A 21,381-nucleotide genomic window follows, 5' to 3' on the forward strand; every position below is an offset into this window, starting at 1 on the left:
AAAAAGAAAGTCGATGCTCGGAGAAACATCTCTTGGAAGAAAATTCGGCGCTACCGTAGTATGTGAATCAAGATGGCGGACATCGGAACGTAGTATGTGTACCAGGTTAGGGTTAAGTCATAATTTTATTCCAATTTTTCTTATTTTATTTCTATTACGAGTTCGAGGACTAGCCAGCTGACTCCCGAGTATTTGCACCTGAAATTATGGCGTAACCCTAACCTGGTACACATACTACTTTCAGGTGTCCGCCATATTGGTCCACATACTACGGTAGTATCAAAAATTCTCCATTTTTTCGTATTATTGTGGGCCAGATGAAAGGACGCCACGGGCCGGATCTGACCGGCAGGCCGTAGTTTGGTGATCCCTGATCTACAATAACAAGATTATCTACATAACAAACAGTGTGCTGCATATTTCTTCAATTCATAGCAATAAAAATGAACTAATTTTCCAGGCTATAATGACGTAGGGCGTAGGCAATAGAATCGTCTCATTTTATTCTCAATGACATAGATCAGTGTTTATTTCGGTTTCACCCATAACGACGTAACAAACAAACAAAAACAAAAAGGGAGAATTCGGAAGAGACAAAACAAAGTAAAATTTAAGGCGCGCAAAGCACATCTTCCTCACCGAAAAACAAAATAATTTTGCATTCCAAATGGATGGATATTAAAAAAATTTAATTCCTTTAACCTCACCCAAACGAGTATTACACAAAGGTGGATATGGGAAAATTACATGATGCAAGAAAGCCATTTTATCAGCTTATTTTTAAATGATTTCATACTCTCTTGAATTATTGAATAACCCTATTTATAGAAATTTTAGATTACCCCAACAATTGAACAATACAATAATGATTTCGGAAATAAAATGTATCGAACATCCGTGAAAAAATCCTTTTTCGGTTGCGTACGACTATATATTTTAGTATTCCTAGTTCTCTCGTGTAAAGATATTCACACCAGTAAAACAAGGCGAACCAAAATATTGGAATCCTAGAGTGTATACACTGAACTAATATCGGACGATACACATCCATGTTCGGACCAAGCCTGTGTTATCTATCCACTTTCTAGAGCACGTAATACTCTGGTGTTCTATATATAAAAAGTAATGGTACTCCCGTAGTAAGTGTACCAGGCTAAGGTTAGGCCCTAATTTCATTCGGATTTTCCTTATTTTAGTTTTCTTACCAGTTCGGGGACTGTCTGGATTAGCCAAGTGAATAACCATCCTGCCCATATGCTTCCGTCCCTTTACACAACTTGATGTAAAGTAGGCGAACAAAATTAGTTACCTCCATATTAGTACACATACTTGGGGAGCGCAAAGTAATATATAAATATGTTCTTCAGTGTGCGGGATGGGATTAAATATTTGACAGTAAACAATATTTGCAGTGATTCTTATCTGAACTTGAAGAATAGATATCCCAGAAAACAAAAAAAATATTTGTGAATCAGTAATCATGGTTTCAGAAGACTCACCAATAGTTTATGATATACTTGAATTACATACACTGTTGATTGGTTTACAACTATGTACTTATGCAAAGATGGGCTTCAACAATTTTATTAAATAAATTATGATATTTTTTCAGCCGGTTTCCGGTTGTGCACAGAAGTGGTCCCCAATTTATAAACTCCTAGCAGGTACAATATATGGTAAAATGCATTTCTGTTCATATTTCTTATGAAAACCAAAATTCACAATGGCGTATACGTAGAATTTTGTGACAATATAATGCCGTAGATTAATATTTTTATACATGTTTACCATCTATTATTCAAAATGTATATAACAAAATGCTCTTGGAAAAAAATAGCAAAATTAGTTTAGATAGAAAACTAGTTGAAAAACACATGAGTTAATTTATCGCCGAATATCCACGCCTGGTAGGTCAAATATGATGCTAAAAGGGACTCGGTAAGAGGAAGAAAATCTGTATAGAAAAATATTTTATTTAGAATTATATTTCCTGATTTTCTACCAAAATGCGTCCTTGATTTGATTGTGTGATGGCAGTGCAAATACGTTATTGATAAAAATATTTTTCAAAAACACACGAGTTCCATAAGATGTATGTAGCTTACTAGATTGTAACGATCAGAATTATCGACTTATTACGCTAAAAGGGGTCGTATTTTTCAATGTGTACTGTAAAAATATATATTGAAATTTCCATTCTACAATGCAATACAAATCCAGTGGTCCCCATAATTATGCCGAGAGTGAACTAACTCATTTTCAAGTGTGTACTGTGAGTCCTGGAAATTTTTTTCGTTATTTTTCAGCTCATTAAAATAATGTTTTTCTCATTTAAATTTGAGTATAAAGTTGGGACTACAAATACAAATGTCGCGCTAAAATACATTTGTGCAAAGCGCATTTCTGGAAAACTACATTCCCACAAAACCGTTTTCTCATTAAATGGTCTATTTCCTCATACCAAATCTCCACAGTTCTTTTGCTCGTAAATTAGTTCATAAAGTTGACGCCCAACAAATCGGCTTCTCGAATTCGCGATTAGTTGAAACGGGTTTCTTTATTATGACGTCACAAATTACCTATTTTATATTTCATTTGTGATCTTGTTAAAGAAAATCGACTGATCTTTGATTTGCTGATTTGCTTGATCTTCGCTGTTTATATCATGAAGCTTCGCCGGAATAAAGTGGGAGTCTTCCCACAAGGAGATGGCGGAGGACAACGCGTATTACTTACCGGTAGTACGAAAAAGCGGAGCAGAAGAAACCGCAAAAAGTTGGATACAGTGAGTTAATGTCATTTGTTTAGATATTTTACATGTATATTTTCGCATTGGTTAGCGAACAGAAATTGTTTTCATTCGTATTCATTATGTATAAGGTTCTACGTAAATTTCGTATTGATGATGCTAATCATATATTCGAGTACACTTTACAGTCGTCGACAAAACGCAAAAAAACTCAGGCGCCGATCTTTTGGGGAGCAATTCAAAATACGCGTAGAAAAGTTTGAGGTTCACTCACGCACTTGCTCGCCACTAGGCTCTATATGTGAAAGTACTTAAAACAAGGAAGTGACTATTTACATTCTTACTCTGCATATGCAACGGCTATAGAGTATGGGGATGTTTTTTCGCTCTTAACTGGGCTCTGTACAAGCAACTGCACTGTGTATTTAACAGTTTTTAATGATTAATGATTTTAATAACTTCGAACCAACGAACTTTTAGGCCGCCCTATATATTCAAAGTTACACTAGAGTTCATTCAAATATTTTCTATGAATTGGGGTTTGAATAAACAGCTAGTGAAAAGTATTGACTTGGCTTGAGTATACATTCATATGCTTTGCTACAAGGTGAGGCACAGGGTGTTTATAGGACGGCCTAAATGAACATATTTTTTTAGTTTTTGATCTACAGTCTACATCAGGGAATAAGTTGTGAATTTACACTACCGTACTTTCGGGTGATATTTTTTTCGGCCTGTGGAGTCAGGGACAATTTACACCTGCCTCAAGTCCAAACTTCCAGCCATTTGAAAAATGTCTCCCGACTCCGGATTTACAAACAATTTTGACTCTTACTCAAATTTCAGAAAATTTTTGATAATACAAACTTTGTGTATGCAAGTCTTCTCTTATTGTCTGTTGGGAATGCTTTGTAAACCTGATGCTTTTGTCGTGAATTTCATTTTCAATTGTCACCATTATGTCGCAAATTCTGGCTCCGCACTCCGGATAATTCAGAAGTTCGATCTCAGACTTCAAAAATTAGACTGAAGTTCCTGGCACCATACTCTGGAAAATTTAAAGTTTGGATCTGGTTCCGATTCCGGGGAGTTAGGAAATGCGACTCCGGTTCCGACTCCGGGGAATTTGGAATGCGATTCCGGATCCGGAAATGTTTGTATATTCACCCCAAGCTTGTTGACTTGGCTGCTCAACAGAGAATAATTGAGGTGGAATGTATGGCTGTATAGTGTACACCGGATATTTTTTATAGTTAACTGTACATACCATGTGACCATGTTTATGATAGAATGTGTGAATAAATTGCATCGTGATTTTGGGAATTGTGTGAAGGGCCGCAAACAGTTTTTGATACATTTTGATAGTGTATACTTGAAGCATATTTTTAGATAGGTGTAGTTTGAGACATATATTGTGATGCAATTAAACAGCCGAATGAAGTTTTGTTTTTTTCCTAATTTTCGTATTAATTTTTGCATTTCACTATTATTGCAAATTACTGTATTTATTATGAAAAATCATAAATTTTTGTGTACAACTATACAAAACATTTTTGAAAATGGTTTTGACATGGAAAAATAATGCATACACTAAAAATGAGTTAATCTAAATATATAACCTATAATTGACAAAAATACTACAGAAAAAACTCAGTGTTTTTTTTTATTACATATGTCCTAACGTTTGGCATCTCTATTGTGCCGCCAGCTTACTAATATCAGGCTGATATGATTTTACAGCATCAACTCTAGTTAACGAGGTTACATGATCATCGGTTAATCTAGATTGTTGAAAACGTTTGATTAATTTCAGTAACGCAAAAAAATTACGGTTATCATTTCATGTATGGATCAGTAAATAAATAAATTACTGACTTTACGGACCAGACATTTCGCGACATTTCCTACGATTAGGTGGCATAGGACCGCTTGAGTTATGATTGATATTGATTTTCAGTAACTAGGTAGTTGTATAATAATATACAAACACATAAAAATAGTTTGTTCAAAATTGATCTTCAAATTTGTCATATTGACTGCTGAGCTTATTCTGATCATGTCTACTTATATTGTATTCTTTCATTGTACTGATGAAAATGTGGCAAATTAAACAATGTGCTTCAGAATTTTGAGACATGTAGAAATATTGCAACTCCCATTTTTCTTCAATAATGCCAACTTCTCCGTGTACTTTGCGTTTCATTTAATTTCTGTAGTGTTTTTTTTTTTCAATTATTCTTTTGATATCTAGAGGTGTATCAATAAATGGGTCAAATTGAAAACAAATTTTTTTTTTAATTTTCCAAAACTACTTTCAGTAAATTGTCGTTTTCTGTGTGGAAAACCAGTTTCACTTTAAAAGGTTTAAAAAATGTATCACATTTAAATAAAAAAAAACTTACAAAATACAATTACAATTATTGTTTCAAGCATTTAAGGGTCGCACTGGAATTTCTCTCTTCCGGGTTCAAATCCCAGAGTGTAATGCGAACGGGCGATGCAATCCTCCAAAATATTGTAGCTGTTTACGTATTAGTGGTCGCTTCTATAGAGCCATGTTAAGAGAAAATGAATGCAAAACCGCTTGAAATAAAATTTGATTCTCAGTCAGAATAAGAATCCAATCTAAGCAAAATAATAGGATTAAATTTGAAGTTAGATTCATGGCCGAGTTACTGGTGCGCGCGCGTAAGGATTTCACGCAGACGATCTTGCCTTCCGATACATCTTTTCCAAGCGATTCTCACTGGAACTCAACCAGACGATAGATTTTTTTTTCATTTCATAGAAAATAGCATTGTACTCGTATCTAATGTGAATAACTGCTCAAGTGGCAAGTTGAACATTGCTCATTATGGCGTACGCTTATTATGACGTAATAAGGCGCGTGTTTTGCTAAATATTGTAATTCTGAAGAAACTAGTTAATGAGCTACTATTCGCTGTCGGATACCATGAAACTTCGCCGGAATAAAGTGGGAGTCGTCCCACCAGACGATGGCGGAGGATACGGCGTATCACATACCGGTAGTACCAAAAAGCGGAGTCGAAGAAATCGTAAAAAGTTGGAATCAGTAAGTGAAATACCTAACTAATTTTTGAACGCGTTTCTGTATTGCACTAATTGCTGACAGACTTGGTTTTTCTAGTAGCAAAAATATAGAGAGATTTGCCGAACTCCTCCTTGTCGCAAGGAGTTTCGGGTTACCAGGGTGGGAATACATTGAAATATATGGGCTGTTTGTCCACTCTAATAAATTGATCTCTGTTTTGGGAAAATGTAAGTACACCGCAAATCGTACGGTATGATCGAAAGTAAGCAATAAATCTTCTGTTTCTACAAAAAGATATCCGCAAAATTATCTATCTCCATTTCTCATCGACTCTGTTTCTCAACACAGAACCAGAATTTTATATTTAAAGTAATAATCAGCCACTTTTTTGACAAATCTATGAGAATGAGAAATTTAAGTCTGCAAAAGAAGAGCGAGCGAAGTTACATACATTAGCCATTGCCCGCCAGAGCGTTCCTCCAAATCTCCAAAAATGTTATGCGATTAATTTTCCCATTTTAGTTGAGATCTCTCGAACTTTTTTTGACAAAATCGTAATATTCTTGGCAAATGCATGGATTCAGATGGGTTGTATTATCTAGTTTTTTAAAAAAAAAATTCTGGCAAATCAGAATCTACGCATGTAACTAGTGATTAATTACGCAGTGTTGGGTACATATTACGTAAACCCCGAGTCCCGAGTATCCGAGTCTCGAAACAAGTACCGACAACTTCGAGTTCCATGTAAAGTCGAGTCATATGACCATTCCACGACATATGACTACGTTCAACCAGATTGGAACAATGGTCGTGAATGACATCTTCTTCGGTAATCAAGGTAGTACCTTTATTTATTATTTCAGAAACCAGATGATGAAGAAATGCAGTACTTGAGCGCTGTACAATGCATCGTTGCGTTTGCAACTTGGTTTGGTAAGAAACTGAAGAAAGCCAACAATGCTGTGGTAAGTAAGAATATATTTCATTATGAAGCTGTACCAAAACATATTTTGGCATGGACGCTGATGGGTTTCTCGTCGATAATGATTATAAGATTATAGCTATTATTTGAAAATTTTCATGGAATTTAAAGTTCAACATGATAAATTGATGATGATGCTGTTTAGCGTTTGTTCCAAATCCCGAACCCATAGTTTCTTTTGCCTGAATCTCGCGTGTTTAATTCATTATTATTATTTTTTTATATTACAGTTCTCATTATCAGTTTAATCATCCGATATGGTCGTTTGCAAATTTTCAATCCTAAACTTTTTCATTTCTAGGGCTTGCCATGTTTCTCCAGATATAAGACCAAAGATTCGTCATCGGACCAGAGTTGTGATTTCGAGCCTAATGAGAAGGTATGATATATTATATTCCTTACCCATATATTAATCGATTACATTGTAGATAAGAAAAAGCTGAAATATTTATCCATTATCTATGTCCCTTTTAAAAATAATCTTTCCCCTTTTTCTAATTATTTTTTAGAAGAATGGAAGATGGTATAGAAAACGGAAGAGAAGAAACTGTGGAGAAAAATATGTTAAAGATAACATTGACAAGGAAGCTGTCAGATCTACTTTGGCTAAAATACTTTCCAGTCTGAAGGTAGAGTAGAATACAATTCAACTCCTGTTAGCGTGTTGGTCTCAACTAATGTGACATGGTATTTCAGAGATTGTGGTTCAATACATAATTCCCAATAGAAGAAAAAATATATTAGACAGTTAATGCTGTGTTGAACAACTTTCTTCTATATGTATATGCTACTACTCTGTTGCAAGTGTACAACCCTCTTCGGGGAGAGAGAATAGTAGCAACAAAACTCATTTTATTAATTCGGAAATAACATGATCTTGTCATAAATAATTGTTCTTGTCTATAGTTACAAATTAGGTTCATGTAATTTATTTTTCACAGAAGAAAAAGAAGATCAATGTAAACATGAAAGGAGCGGAGAACCGCGACAAAAAGCATGGAAGGTCACTAAGAGCTATGATGGAAGTAAGATTTACTTAATATTTTATTATTATTACTCATATAAAATAGGGATGTATTGTCAAATTAGGAATACATAATCTATGAATTGAATCCTATCGAATTGTTTCTAACTACAATCTCTATAACAGATTATTACATCATGCTTCCCAAAGAGCGACAAACTGGATAAGATGAAAAACAAAACAATGAACGATGCATGTGACAGTGAGGGTGAGGGAGCAACCTGTTCCCCACGAACACCTTCACCAGCGAAGATGGAAAACGAAACAATGAATGATGCATGTGACAGTGGGGGTGGCGCAACAACCTGCTCTCTTCGAACACCTTCACTCGCGAAAGTAAGTCACAGTTTGTTACTATCAACCAGCGTTGAAGATAATCGAGTGATTGGCCTTAGGTGAAACGGTTCTTAACTAATTAGTCACGCAACGACAATGGGTCCAGCACATTTCTTGTACATACATGATTATGCATCATGAGATGCTCCATGCTCCCGCGCAGGGTAATAGGAATTGCAACAATAAGCGTGTTTCCCAACCCTTAGTATTTTGCCCGAATCGTCGAAACTCAATCTATAAGTAAATCCGAGTTTGATTTTACCTGTTATCCATGAAATCTGAAATGACTCGGACTTGACTTCTGACTCGAAATATCAGAGACTCGGCTTAATTTGCGACTGGGGAGGGGGGAGACTTGGAATGCCAATTTGGAGCTTGCACTCGGATGTGGCGTGATTGACTTGACACGTGATATAATAAGGGTCTTGTATTCAACACTGAGATGAAGCTTTATGAATACGATATACGATGCTTTAAATTTTTCGACCACATTATTCAACTTCGACAATTCAATTAATTCCGAATTCATTATTAAAATTGCCGTTTATTATCACAGAAATACATTATATTGCTCAATGGGACCTCCTAAAGTATGCGAACCAAGATGGCGCACAACCTGAACTTAGGTTGTGCACCAGGTTAGGGTTCAGTTTGTGCGACATCTTGGTGCGCATACTATAGAAGTACCGCTCAATGTTTACCCAATAATTAAATTTTGTTTCCATTAATAGTCTACGGATTCTGGTGGCAAGTTGGTGTCTTCAGCTGATGATGGACCCGCTGATGATCGAGATGGAGATGAGAAATCGTCTGTTGGAAGCAAAGTAATCTAATTATATTATTATACGCATTGAATGTTTCAAATATGTGAATAGAATTGGAGTCATTGGACATTTATGGTTGAATAAAACAATATGATTGAAAATAGCAATACGATCAATTTGTATTTTTACACAGAACTCAGAAAAGAATGCAGATGCGAGTGCAGCGTATGACGATGATTTTTTCGATTCCTTCGATGATTCAATTTCTGCGGTATTGATTTATATTGTATTGAATACGATAACATAATTTTATATTACCTTACTTTGCTCATATCTCCATATTAATCATTACTGTGATCAACATCTTTGTACTAATATTTATTTTAATTTATTTACTACATGCACATTTCAGGATTTCAGCGACTTCGTTACGGATGTCATTGACATCGCAAAAAGCACCATCAATCCTAAAGTACGAATTAATTCATGCATTATAGTCAATACATTAATATATATAATAAATTAACACTATAAACTCTGTATTTTAAACACAGATCGAATCTGACAACAGTAGTGATGTTTCTTCGATTGCAAAGGTATTATCTTTCAATCATTTTCATTTAATCATAATTTATTTAGTAACTCCAGTAGCAGATTTGATTCAAGTCAGTACAGTATGTCAGTCGGTATGGCAGTTAATTAGGCTTACCGCTGCTTGTCAGCAGGGAACCTATTGTATTCCTGTGTTTTATTATTATTTATTTATTATTATTATTTTTTCAAATTGGTCCTACAAACTTGAAATTCACCTCAAATGTGCAGAAGTTCTCAGCTAGCAATAAAATGCAAATTTTTTTTTACGCGGGAAGCCTGTTAAAGCTGCACGCAGCTCTAGTTCAGTATGTTATTCCATGGCCACCATGCTACCAAGAGTGAAGTTTACTGGAGAACCGAAAAACGTTTTTGAGTAATCGCCTGGGTATATCAGTGACATTTAGCTTGAAACCTTTGCTGAAACAAGGGTTCTATCTTATTTATTTCCTCTGGCAGAATATCAACGACTTTGTTTCGGAAGCAATTGGCAGTGCAAAAGAGAATATCAACAAGGAAGTAAGTTGAATTCGAGCATTATATCTTTGAAGACTAAATTTTACACATTGAAACCAATTGAACCAACGTGTTTTTTGGCCATGCTCGTATGTGACATATTCGTTCTATTTGGAAAATATAAAAACAAAATCGCGCACTGAACACATTTTGTAGTTTGATATATTATATTATACTGTTACAACTAGTATCATTATATATTTATTTATTCATTCGTCAGGAAGAAGAGAAGCGTAAGAGAGAAGAATTTTTGCAATCAATTAGACTTGCCATGGAATTGGTGAGTATCAACATTATTATTTAACTATCAGTTGGAGTTACGCAAGACTAACTAACTACCTTTCCTTGCTCTATGCTTTTGTGGAAGTGGATCCGTATGCGTGTGACACAAGGATGCTGTGGCAAGAATAAAAATGACTATACCATTTGATTCAAGAGTCTTGCTGCAATGTAACACAAATGTATTTCTGTAACGTTTCATCTGACCAGTGTAATAGTTGAAAACTGCTTGTTTAGTATTATTATTTAAATATCATTTTTACACAGGATTACACTATAATATATCAATTTTCGAAATTATATGGGATAGAATTTATGAATTGTTGGAAGCAATAATACTTGCAAAAAAATTTCATATTGCTATTCATAATTAAAGTGATATATGAAAAAAGTTTTTTTCCTAATCCAAACTTGCTACCTGACCATCTGAAAGAAATACAGTATAAAACTACAAATTTCTTTTCAGAGAGACATTGCTGGTGAAATGGCTTTCAATGCAATCTGTGGAGCAATTGTTCAACTGGAACATGAGAAGGATGAGGTAAGTTAAATATATATCGTTTGAAACTGTAAGCAGACGAAAGTCAGAGGAGATTGTACAGTAGAAATTTAGGCGTGGTTCGACGAGCATTAGTTAAATTAAATGATTGGAGTACTGATAAAAAAAAAAACAGACAAAGAGAAATGACGACCTAAAACTGAATCTACTCTATAAACTTGGATTAGATTTGAACAAATCTTATTTATATCAAATTTTCAGAATGTTGGCGATGACAATGTGATGGATATTTTGTCTGGATACACTGCATCAGTAGAAAAGAATCGTACCGAGGTTCTATTTTACAGTTCTAACTTGTTTTCTTCAAAACTAACAAAGCTGGTTATATTTTCCTATTAAATTTTAAAATTAATTACATTTCAGATATTTATCAAAATGAATTTCAATTTTTACAATTTGAACACTTTAACATTGTGTATATGATTATTAAAAAAGTCAAGTTTATGGTTTATTGTTTGTATACCCATTCGATAACTTATATTGTTTTTGCAGAAAATGTGCAGAGGAATTGCTCAGTCTGTGGTTCTAGACACGATGGATATTATTCGCAGAAAAGAAGAGGAGAAGGTATGAAGGATTTAGGAAATGAATCAATTTTTCTTAGTCGCTTCCGACACGGTTTGAAAACTCCATTATAAGATTAACGTAGAATATGAAAAAACATAAATAACTAAGCAAAGATAACTTATTTGACATGGAGTTTGTTACAGACAAAGTTTCTTTGTTTTATTTTGCATATATTTGACCCGGGGTTATTTCGAGAGAAATCGGTCATTGCACTTTTGTCGAATGACCGCTAATAAACTACTCCCTTCAAGGCGATTGCACCATCTGTTCGTGGGTAGGAATAGGCCTGTCGGCGGGAACAAAGTCTTTTATCGATTTTTCTTTTCTCTCGTTTTTGTGTTTGTTTATTATTTCAAATCATTGCCAGTCGGCTGTTTACAATTTATTTGTGCTAAGAGTTTGCCGGTTAGTCTGTTAGTAATGCTAATTCATATGCCGTAATGAGCGGATTTATTCGCTTGTCTTTAAGTTAAATAATAGGGTTTGATTTGTTTTCATATTGTAATGTTGCTATTGTTTGCATCTTTAGAATTAAGTATGTTATAAACCTGCCTGTTGGGTTGGTCGTAAACTTTAGCAACCCTCAACCTCAACCTCAACCTCAACATAACTTTATTTGGACGTCTACATTCTACAATACTGTGATCGTTTGTGTCTCTACAATACTGGAATTATTTGTTCTTATCATCACACAATTTCGTCGTTTATTTATTCGTCTATATCGTACTTGTGCATGTAGACTGGTATTTTATCGACTGCATTACATTTCGTTCATATTCAAAGTTGTGGAGTTGTTAATTATCGAGAAACCTGGCAGGTTATACATCAGGGGAAGTTAATAGCGCGAAGTGTCACCGCCCAACACGTTATAGGCTTCTTGTAGAGCCTCATCATAAGTGTTAAGTCGCTTATAATCTACATTTGTTGCTAAATATTGGCTTCGTGACACTCGCCGTTCGTGGATACTTCGATCCTGTGAACTCTATCTTCGATTGAAAGGAAATTTAAGCGTCTCTACATTTATCGAAATGTCGTCGTCTCGGACATCTAGAACATCGTCGTTGAAGTCTGATCAAACCATGTCCGAGCGTAATCTACGTTTAGTGCAATTAAAGTTGGAGCGGGCGAAGAAGGAAGCTGCGCTTGAGAGCGAACGTGTCGAACATGAACTTGAACTTGAGCGCAAACGTGTCCAACATAGACTTCAAATCAAACGAAGTATATTGGATGCCGAAACGGAAGCAGAACAAGCGAAGATAGAATTGGAAAGCGTCGCGGCAAGATCAAGCAAAGGCTCAACGCGGGATGATGAAGAAGAAGATGTGGAATCCTTTACTACCTTATCACCGAAGAGATTGATGGAATACGTGAAGACACCAGGGGGGAAGGGACTGTTTTCTGTGCCAAGTCATGATGCACAAATAATAAATAAACATGATGATAAATCGGAAATATTAGATTTTAATGAGGATTGTAACAGGAGTATTTTCAAAATTGTAAATACGGATCAGGATAAACATTCTACTGCGGAAGAAATTGTACAGCGGCCTATTTGCATGTTGGATCCAGGCATACCTATCCATTACTCAAGCCCGGAGCATGAGGTGCCTGTGACTCAGAAGATATTGGTGAGTCCTATTTTACCTGATAATTGCGAGCAACCACTAGATCCACAGATTAGTGCGGAGCAATTATTGTTGCCTAATTACGTCAAGCCAGAGATTAAGCCTGATTTCAAATCTGCCAAGCATGATATCGTGTATGATGATGTTAGGGCAGGCATGAGGGCGCCAGATGTGGCCAAGCCTTTTGCTACTGAAATGCCTAACATGACACTGAATGCTGTAGCGCAATTGACCAGGGCGATGATGGCGGGCATGACTGATGTGGCAAATATAATCAAGCAGGGATTCACATTACCTCAGATTAAGCTTTCTGTATTTGACGGGAACGTACTAAAATATCCTGAATTCGTTCGTGAATTCAATAACTATATTGGATCATGCAAACTGGACACTGCTACAAAATTAAATTATCTAATATCTCATTGCACTGGTGAAGCAAAGGAAGCTATAAAATCATGTGGAAATTTACCATCAGAAGAGGGATACAATTTGGCTCGTAATATTCTTCATAAAAATTATGGTCAAACTCATTTAATTATTGACGCACATCTTAATTTGTTGTGTGAGGGACCCGCAATAAAAGTTAATGACATTGAAGCTTGGGATAAATTGCTTACTCAAGCAAGAAGCACATTTATAACATTTTCACAATTTGGTATTAGAGCGAATTTGGATGACTTAACTGTACTAAGGAAAATTGTCAAAAGGTTTCCATCTCAGCAATTGTGGAAATTTGCAAATTTGGCCAACGATCGTTATAATGCTGGAGATTTGGTAAACTTCGATACACTGTTATCATTTATGGAATCTGTGTCAAATGTCAATCGATCAGGTTTTGGCAAACTTGCTCGTGAATCACAAAGGAAGAAGAGAGTTGACGACTTGGGAGGTACTCGTAGTAATCGCAAGGTGTCATCCTTTCTCATATCCGAAGAAAACTCTAGTAAGGACATTCCAAAACGTAAAAGTCATGAGTTGAAGTGCATGATGTGTGACGGTAGTCATCGATTGTGGAATTGTGCAAAATTCAAAGAAAAAGAAGTTTCATTCAGACACAGGTTTGTGCGACAGAAGAATATCTGTTTTAATTGTTTGATTCCTGGTCACTGGACAAGCCGGTGTCAATCTAAAATTCACTGTAGAGTGGAAGGCTGTGATCTAAAACATCATACACTGTTACACTTTAAGCATTCAAAAAATGGACAAACAAACTCTAAAGTTGACTTGCGTAACTCAACTGACGACACTCAGTCTGAGAAACATGAAGTCAGTAGTTATTCATCATCGAAGGAGGCCGGGTCTGAACCAGCTGAAGAGACTGGGGCTCATGTTTCATCATCATTTTGTTCATCAAGGGAGACAGCATCACATATTCGTAGGAAGGTAGTACCAGTTAGATGTTGGGGATCGGATGGCCGATCTTGCGACACGTATGCCTTTCTAGATGATGGTTCTGATGTATCGCTATGTACAAATGATTTGATGAAGAGGCTTGGCATAAAAGGTATCAAAGATGAAATTGTTTTGAAAACCTTGGGTGGTGTCGTTAAGACTGACAGTGCTCGAGTATCATTGAATATCCGTGGATTGCGTGAAGTGCATTCAATTCACATCAAAGGCGTCAGAGTTCTGGATAGACTTCCATCCGATCTGGAGATTAACATTCCTTCGAATGCTGATTCGTTAAGATGCAATCACATTCAGGACTTGAATTTTCCAACGCTGGAAAATGCCAAAGTTGAGATTTTGGTAGGTGTGGATGCTCCAGAGGCGCATGTAATTTCTGGAATGAGACGCGGGAAAAAGGGTCAACCATATGCCGCAAGAACGGCTCTAGGCTGGGCGTTGTTCGGTCCTGATGATACTTACAATCAGTGTGATGAATCTCATGTTGACAACGTTTCATGGATTTCTTTGAACAATGAGAGGCTACATGAGCAAATGGAGAAAGCGTTTGAAACGGAGTTTTCAGGTTGCAATGCATACGATACTGCTCCTTCAATAGAAGATAAGGCTGCATTATCAATTATGGCAAATACCATCTGTAAAGTGGATGGTCATTATCAAGTGAGCATTCCGTGGAAAAGGAAAGACGCAGAATTGCCAAATAACATAAAAATTGCTGAGTCACGTCTCAACAATTTGAAGAAAAGATTGCTTCGTGATCCAGAATTGCATGATAAATATAAGAAGAAAATGGAAGAATACATATCGAATGGTCATGCAAGCAGAATTTCGGATAACAAGCTGGAATACACCAAAAAGACGTGGTATCTTCCTCATCACTGCACAGGAGGAAAGTTTCGGATTGTTTTTGATGCTTCTGCTAGATACCAAGACACGTCTCTTAATGACAATATTCTATGTGGACCTTCTCAAACTAATTCGCTAATTGGTGTCCTGTCAAGATTTCGACAAGAGAAGATTGCTGTGGTTGCTGATATCAAAAGTATGTATCACCAGGTTCTGGTCACACCTGAAGATCGTGAAGCATTGAGATTTTTATGGTGGCCAGATGGTGATCTCAAACAACCAGTAGCTGAGTATCAAATGAACGTTCATCTTTTTGGAGGAAATTGGTCGCCAAGCGTTGCATGTTACGCTTTAAAACGAGTAGCTGAAGATAATGCGAACCATGAAGATGAAGAAACCTTGAATGCTATTAGAAAGAGTTTTTATGTCGATGACTTAGAACGATCTGAGCCGACTGTTCCTCTTGCATTGAAACGAATCAAAGAAGTTTGTGGTCTATTAGAAAATGGGGGTTTCCATCTTTCGAAGTTTTCTAGCAATAGCATTGAAGTTATGAATTCTATACCGGAAGTTGACAGAGCTGTTTCATCAGAGAACTTGAACCTTGACAAAGTGTCGTCACAGAAAGTACTCGGACTGTCGTGGAATATTCCACTAGATTCCTTTGTATTTGAAGTCGATATTCAGCAGAAACCACATACTCGGAGGGGATTGCTCTCAATGCTGAGTCAAGTCTTTGATCCGTTGGGTATGCTGGGCCCATTCCTGTTGCCAATGAAGAAGTTATTGCAACGTTTGTGTGCCCAGGATCTCAGCTGGGATGATGACCTTCCTATGGATGCAATTAAACTATGGGAGAATTGGATTGGACAATTATCTGAATTGGCAAAAGTGAGGGTACCAAGATGGCTGCATGGAACTAGGTATGAATCATGCAAGATGCAGTTGCATACCTTTTGTGATGCCAGTGAAACTGGTCTTGGAGCAGTTTCTTACGTAAGAGTTGTCAGCACTTCTGGAGCAGTTCAATGTGAATTTGTCGCAGGAAAATCTAGAGTAACTCCTTTGAAGGCGGTATCAATTCCTCGATTAGAACTGTGCGCAGCGGTGGTTGCAGCAAAACTAAGTGCTATGATTCAATCGGAATTGGAATATAAATTTGAAAGGATCGTCTACTGGACAGATTCAATGTCTGTTTTACAGTACATCAATAATGTGTCAACCCGATTTAAAGTTTTTGTTGCAAATCGAATTGCAACCATTCATGAACTTTCAGAGCCATCGCAGTGGCGTCATGTGGGAACGAAGGATAATCCAGCTGACGTTGCTTCGAGGGGAGTAATGCCTAGCAAATTGAACAAGTGCAACATGTGGTTTCAGGGACCAAACTTCCTTTGTGATTCGGAGGAAAACTGGCCTGAAAGACCAAAGATATTACCACAGGTTTCAGATAATGATCCAGAAACAAAATCGACACGTCAAGTGTGTGCAACAACTGGAAAATCGAAGCCAGCTCTATTCAAAATCTTGGAAAGATATTCATCATGGACGAAGCTATGTAGAAGTGTTGCCTGGTTGTGTCGCTTCAAGAAATGTTTTCTGTGGAAGTATGGTAAGAAGGATAAACCTAAATTTCATCAAATTGGATTGAGTGTTGATGAACTCAAGATGGCATCAACTAATGTCATTCGACTTGTACAAGATGAAGCATTTTCTAGTGAAGATGTGAAACTGACTAAATCATCAAGTTTGAAGAGTTTGACACCATGCTTGATCGATGGAGTAATTTGCGTTGGTGGAAGACTTCAGCGCTCAAGTTTATCTCGAGAATCGAAGCATCAACTGATTTTACCATATCATCATCATGTTACAGACTTGATAATCGACCATTATCATCATCAAGAAGGACACAGTGGTGTATTGCACATTTTGTCTGTGATCAGGGAAAAGTTTTGGATAATCAAAGGGCATTCTGCAATCAGAAATCGAATACGAAGATGTCTAAAGTGTAAAATGATGCATTCTAAGTCTGGAACACAAATTATGGCACCATTACCAGAAGTTAGAGTAACACCAGGAAATTCTCCTTTTGCAAGTACAGGGGTAGATTTGATGGGACCGGTATTGATCAAGTCTGGCCGGAGTGAAGTCAAAAGATGGGCTGCTATATTCACCTGCATGGCTACTAGAGCTCTCCATATTGAAGTTGTCAATTCTTTGGACGCATCAGCATTTCTTGAGGCCTTTGATCGTTTTACTGCAAGACGGGGTTTGCCTTTGGAAGTGTTTTCTGACAATGGTACAAATTTTACTGCATCTAACGAATATCTGAAGGAGGGTGTGCAAAGATGGAACGAGTCGGTTCATCAGAGTCTCAGCCAAAGAGAAATAAAGTGGAATTTTAACCCTCCTGCTGCCAGTCATTGGGGCGGTTGTTGGGAACGCATGATACGCTCTGTCAGAAAAGTGTTAACTGCTCTTGTTGGGGAACGGCAGCTGACGGAGGCATCTTTCTACACATTCCTGACACAAGTAGAAAGGATACTGAATAACCGACCAATCACAGCCGTTGGAGATGACCCTAAGGATTTGGAAGCGTTAACACCTGGAATGTTACTGACTGGACGTCTAGATCCTTCATATCCATCTGATATATTTCTCAAGGCTGATGGATACAGAAAATCATGGAAGTTGGTTCAGTGGATGGCAGATCAATTTTGGAATCGTTGGGTGAAGGAGTATTTGCAAATACTACAGACTCGTCAAAAATGGCAACAACAAAAGAGGAATTTTGCTGTTGGAGATTTAGTGCTGGTTATGGACGAGAACTCTCCTCGTGGGTCTTGGCCTAAAGCTCTTGTGGAAGAGGTTTATCCAGACAAATATGGAAATGTTCGTCGAGTTCGCGTTAGAACAGCAAAGTCGACTTACATTCGGGACATAAGGAAGCTATGTTACTTAGAATCACCTTGATTTGTACATATTTTGATTTACACATTTCGTTTCGAATTGCACCAAATGTTAACTAGTGATGGGAAAGAAACTTGTCTGTATTTTGTTTAAATGTTTGAAAATAACTTTTGTTCAATTCGTTATTTTGAGGCCGGGAATGTTACAGACAAAGTTTCTTTGTTTTATTTTGCATATATTTGACCCGGGGTTATTTCGAGAGAAATCGGTCATTGCACTTTTGTCGAATGACCGCTAATAAACTACTCCCTTCAAGGCGATTGCACCATCTGTTCGTGGGTAGGAATAGGCCTGTCGGCGGGAACAAAGTCTTTTATCGATTTTTCTTTTCTCTCGTTTTTGTGTTTGTTTATTATTTCAAATCATTGCCAGTCGGCTGTTTACAATTTATTTGTGCTAAGAGTTTGCCGGTTAGTCTGTTAGTAATGCTAATTCATATGCCGTAATGAGCGGATTTATTCGCTTGTCTTTAAGTTAAATAATAGGGTTTGATTTGTTTTCATATTGTAATGTTGCTATTGTTTGCATCTTTAGAATTAAGTATGTTATAAACCTGCCTGTTGGGTTGGTCGTAAACTTTAGCAACCCTCAACCTCAACCTCAACCTCAACATAACTTTATTTGGACGTCTACATTCTACAATACTGTGATCGTTTGTGTCTCTACAATACTGGAATTATTTGTTCTTATCATCACACAATTTCGTCGTTTATTTATTCGTCTATATCGTACTTGTGCATGTAGACTGGTATTTTATCGACTGCATTACATTTCGTTCATATTCAAAGTTGTGGAGTTGTTAATTATCGAGAAACCTGGCAGGTTATACATCAGGGGAAGTTAATAGCGCGAAGTGTCACCGCCCAACACGTTATAGGCTTCTTGTAGAGCCTCATCATAAGTGTTAAGTCGCTTATAATCTACAGAGTTAAAACAAAATTTGTTCTTGTTACGGTTATTGTTGTTGTTGCGAAATCGCTTTTCTTCGCAACTAACAGACCAATCTAATTTCCAGTACTAGAAAGATTAAATTCGATGGAAGGCTATTAAAGATATTTTCTCGATATTTCACAAAAAAAATGTTTAATCTTCATTGAAGGGGATCCCCAATAATTTCTAAAAAACACAGTGTTCTGGTGACTCACCATAGCGGTACCGTTGCGATATTCGTGTCCCCATATTTAAGCATATCTGAAAGTTATGGTTCAATATCACTTCAATTTGACTTAATTTAATTATTATTAAAGCGTGAAATCACTTCCATTCTTCAAAAATACAAGAAAAAGGCCCCAGAACAGAATTTACTTCTGCCTTCAACATCGGAATTGGTAAACTAATTGAATACATTTTTGTTTCATTTTTTCACATTGTATCATTATTAGATTCACATTCTAATGCTTCAAGTGAGCACTCTTTCAGAGATTAATACCTTCTTTATAGACACTGTGATGGTTTGAAATTATATTACCTATTGTTAACTATGCAAGACTTTTTTATTTAAAAAACTGTTATTTTATAAAAAGTATTCTGGAAATTTGCATATTTTGAAAAAAATAAAGAACAAGTAACTAGTAACTGATCTCAATAAACAATTCAAATATCAACCATATAATAAGTTTATTAATCGTTTAAGATTCCAATTGCAAAGACGGTACAACCATTTGTTGCAGCCACCAGGATAGAACGTAAGTTTTATTATGTTGTATTTATTAACATAATTCATTTCAAATCTAAATATATTTTTGTTCGGATATTTATTGTGGAAATGTTCTAAAGTGGCGTCCAGTCCAGTAAGGACAGAAAGCGGCAATAATCCAGGATATTATATACGGCGGCACGTCGAATTTTGATTGTGCTAGTCGTGATTATTTTACAAAATTTATTTTGTTATGTTTTATGTATTTTTTGTACGGCAATATTCCCAACATCCTAACGTTATAAGTTGTTTATATTTTTTATGTAATTTTTCAAAAAGATTTACCCCATCTGACCCGCCATTTGCCTTTTGAAAGTGATAAAACGTATTAGTTTTATCGAAGCTCCCAATCACGGTTATATTTTTATTTACCAAGAATTTTTATATTTTCACATAAGAAAAAAATGTTTATCTGAGACGGTATGACAATACAACTCAACATATTTGGCTGCTTTGTTACAGTTATCTATGATCCTCACCCACCAGTGTGCTTCAGAATTGGTTACACGTGGCATATGTGCGTTTTTTATGATTCTTTATAACAGTCAGAGCATTTCAAACAGGTTTATCATGGCAAATATTTTTTACAAATTTTATAGTCAACGAATAGATTAAAGTCGGAAATAAATAAATGCGACAATTAAATTCCCGTGTTGTGACAAAATCAATTATATTTTATAAATGAGAACTGATGTTAGTTATAAGAATTAAATTTCAGGCGGATAATTTAAAACATACTGTATTTTCAAACGATGTTAACGTGAATATGTGATGTGGCGTCCTAGTCCACTATGTATAATCTAAACACATATTTCTATTTTATGAATAGGATATTTTCTTGGAGTGTGTACTATTTGTCCTTATAAAATCCGTTCTACGAGGTAAAATAAAAAGTGCCATAGAAACCAATTCTTGAGGCATTATCGGAAATGCCGTCACCAGCGAATAAAGTACATTTGTTCTAGTTTTGTAGTCAGACTATGCTTTGTTGTCCAGGCAGTTTGGCAAAGTCCCGTTCGTTTAGAGATATGTCTTACTTTAGATATTAGTAGTAGTAGTAACTTCGAACGATTGTCAAAAACCGGCAAGCGAGGAAAGTGAATCTTGAGTTTTGGTATTCTGGTAATATCCAGGATGTAAGTTTTTGTTAAAATGATTGTGGATGCGGCCATAGCGTTAAGATGGTATTTCTCTACTGGAATGATCTTGATTATCCCGTGAATGGATAAGATGGCTATAACAGTCCACTCTTGATTTGGAAATATTCAGCTGATAATCGTTTCAGACGCATGAGTGTAAATTGCGGATCACTTGTGAGAAATTAGGTAAACCACTGAATGAGGTTGGAGATTTATGTTTTTACCATTAAGAGATTCATTCTGGTATGAAGGAAAGCCGGTAAACGTTATATTCATTTG

At 36.2% G+C, this 21,381-nt stretch overlaps 1 protein-coding gene across 1 annotated transcript; it reads left to right on the plus strand.

Moving 5' to 3' along the window:
• Window positions 1–5,695: 5,695 nt before the first annotated feature.
• On the plus strand, window positions 5,696–20,041 carry LOC120331328 (uncharacterized). Its single transcript, XM_078113826.1, has 17 exons — window positions 5,696–5,822; window positions 6,665–6,766; window positions 7,085–7,162; window positions 7,293–7,412; window positions 7,725–7,808; window positions 7,934–8,143; window positions 8,875–8,967; window positions 9,101–9,178; window positions 9,320–9,379; window positions 9,462–9,503; window positions 9,958–10,017; window positions 10,235–10,294; window positions 10,760–10,834; window positions 11,054–11,125; window positions 11,345–11,419; window positions 19,515–19,595; window positions 19,901–20,041. Exons 1-17 carry the CDS (start codon window positions 5,703–5,705, stop codon window positions 20,039–20,041), a joined length of 1,551 nt encoding a protein of 516 aa, XP_077969952.1. The 5' UTR covers window positions 5,696–5,702.
• Window positions 20,042–21,381: the final 1,340 nt, after the last annotated feature.

This window comes from Styela clava, chromosome 6 (genome assembly GCF_964204865.1).
Source record: "Styela clava chromosome 6, kaStyClav1.hap1.2, whole genome shotgun sequence".
In the NCBI taxonomy this organism is placed as follows: domain Eukaryota; kingdom Metazoa; phylum Chordata; class Ascidiacea; order Stolidobranchia; family Styelidae; genus Styela; species Styela clava.

Coding starts and splice junctions, on each gene's coding strand:
- LOC120331328 (XM_078113826.1), top strand. CDS start 5,703: ATGAAACTTCGCCGGAATAAAGTGGGAGTCGTCCCACCAGACGATGGC. Junction 7,809..7,933: donor CACTAAGAGCTATGATGGAA/GTAAGATTTACT, acceptor TCTCTATAACAG/ATTATTACATCATGCTTCCC. Junction 11,420..19,514: donor GCAGAAAAGAAGAGGAGAAG/GTATGAAGGATT, acceptor TTATTATTAAAG/CGTGAAATCACTTCCATTCT.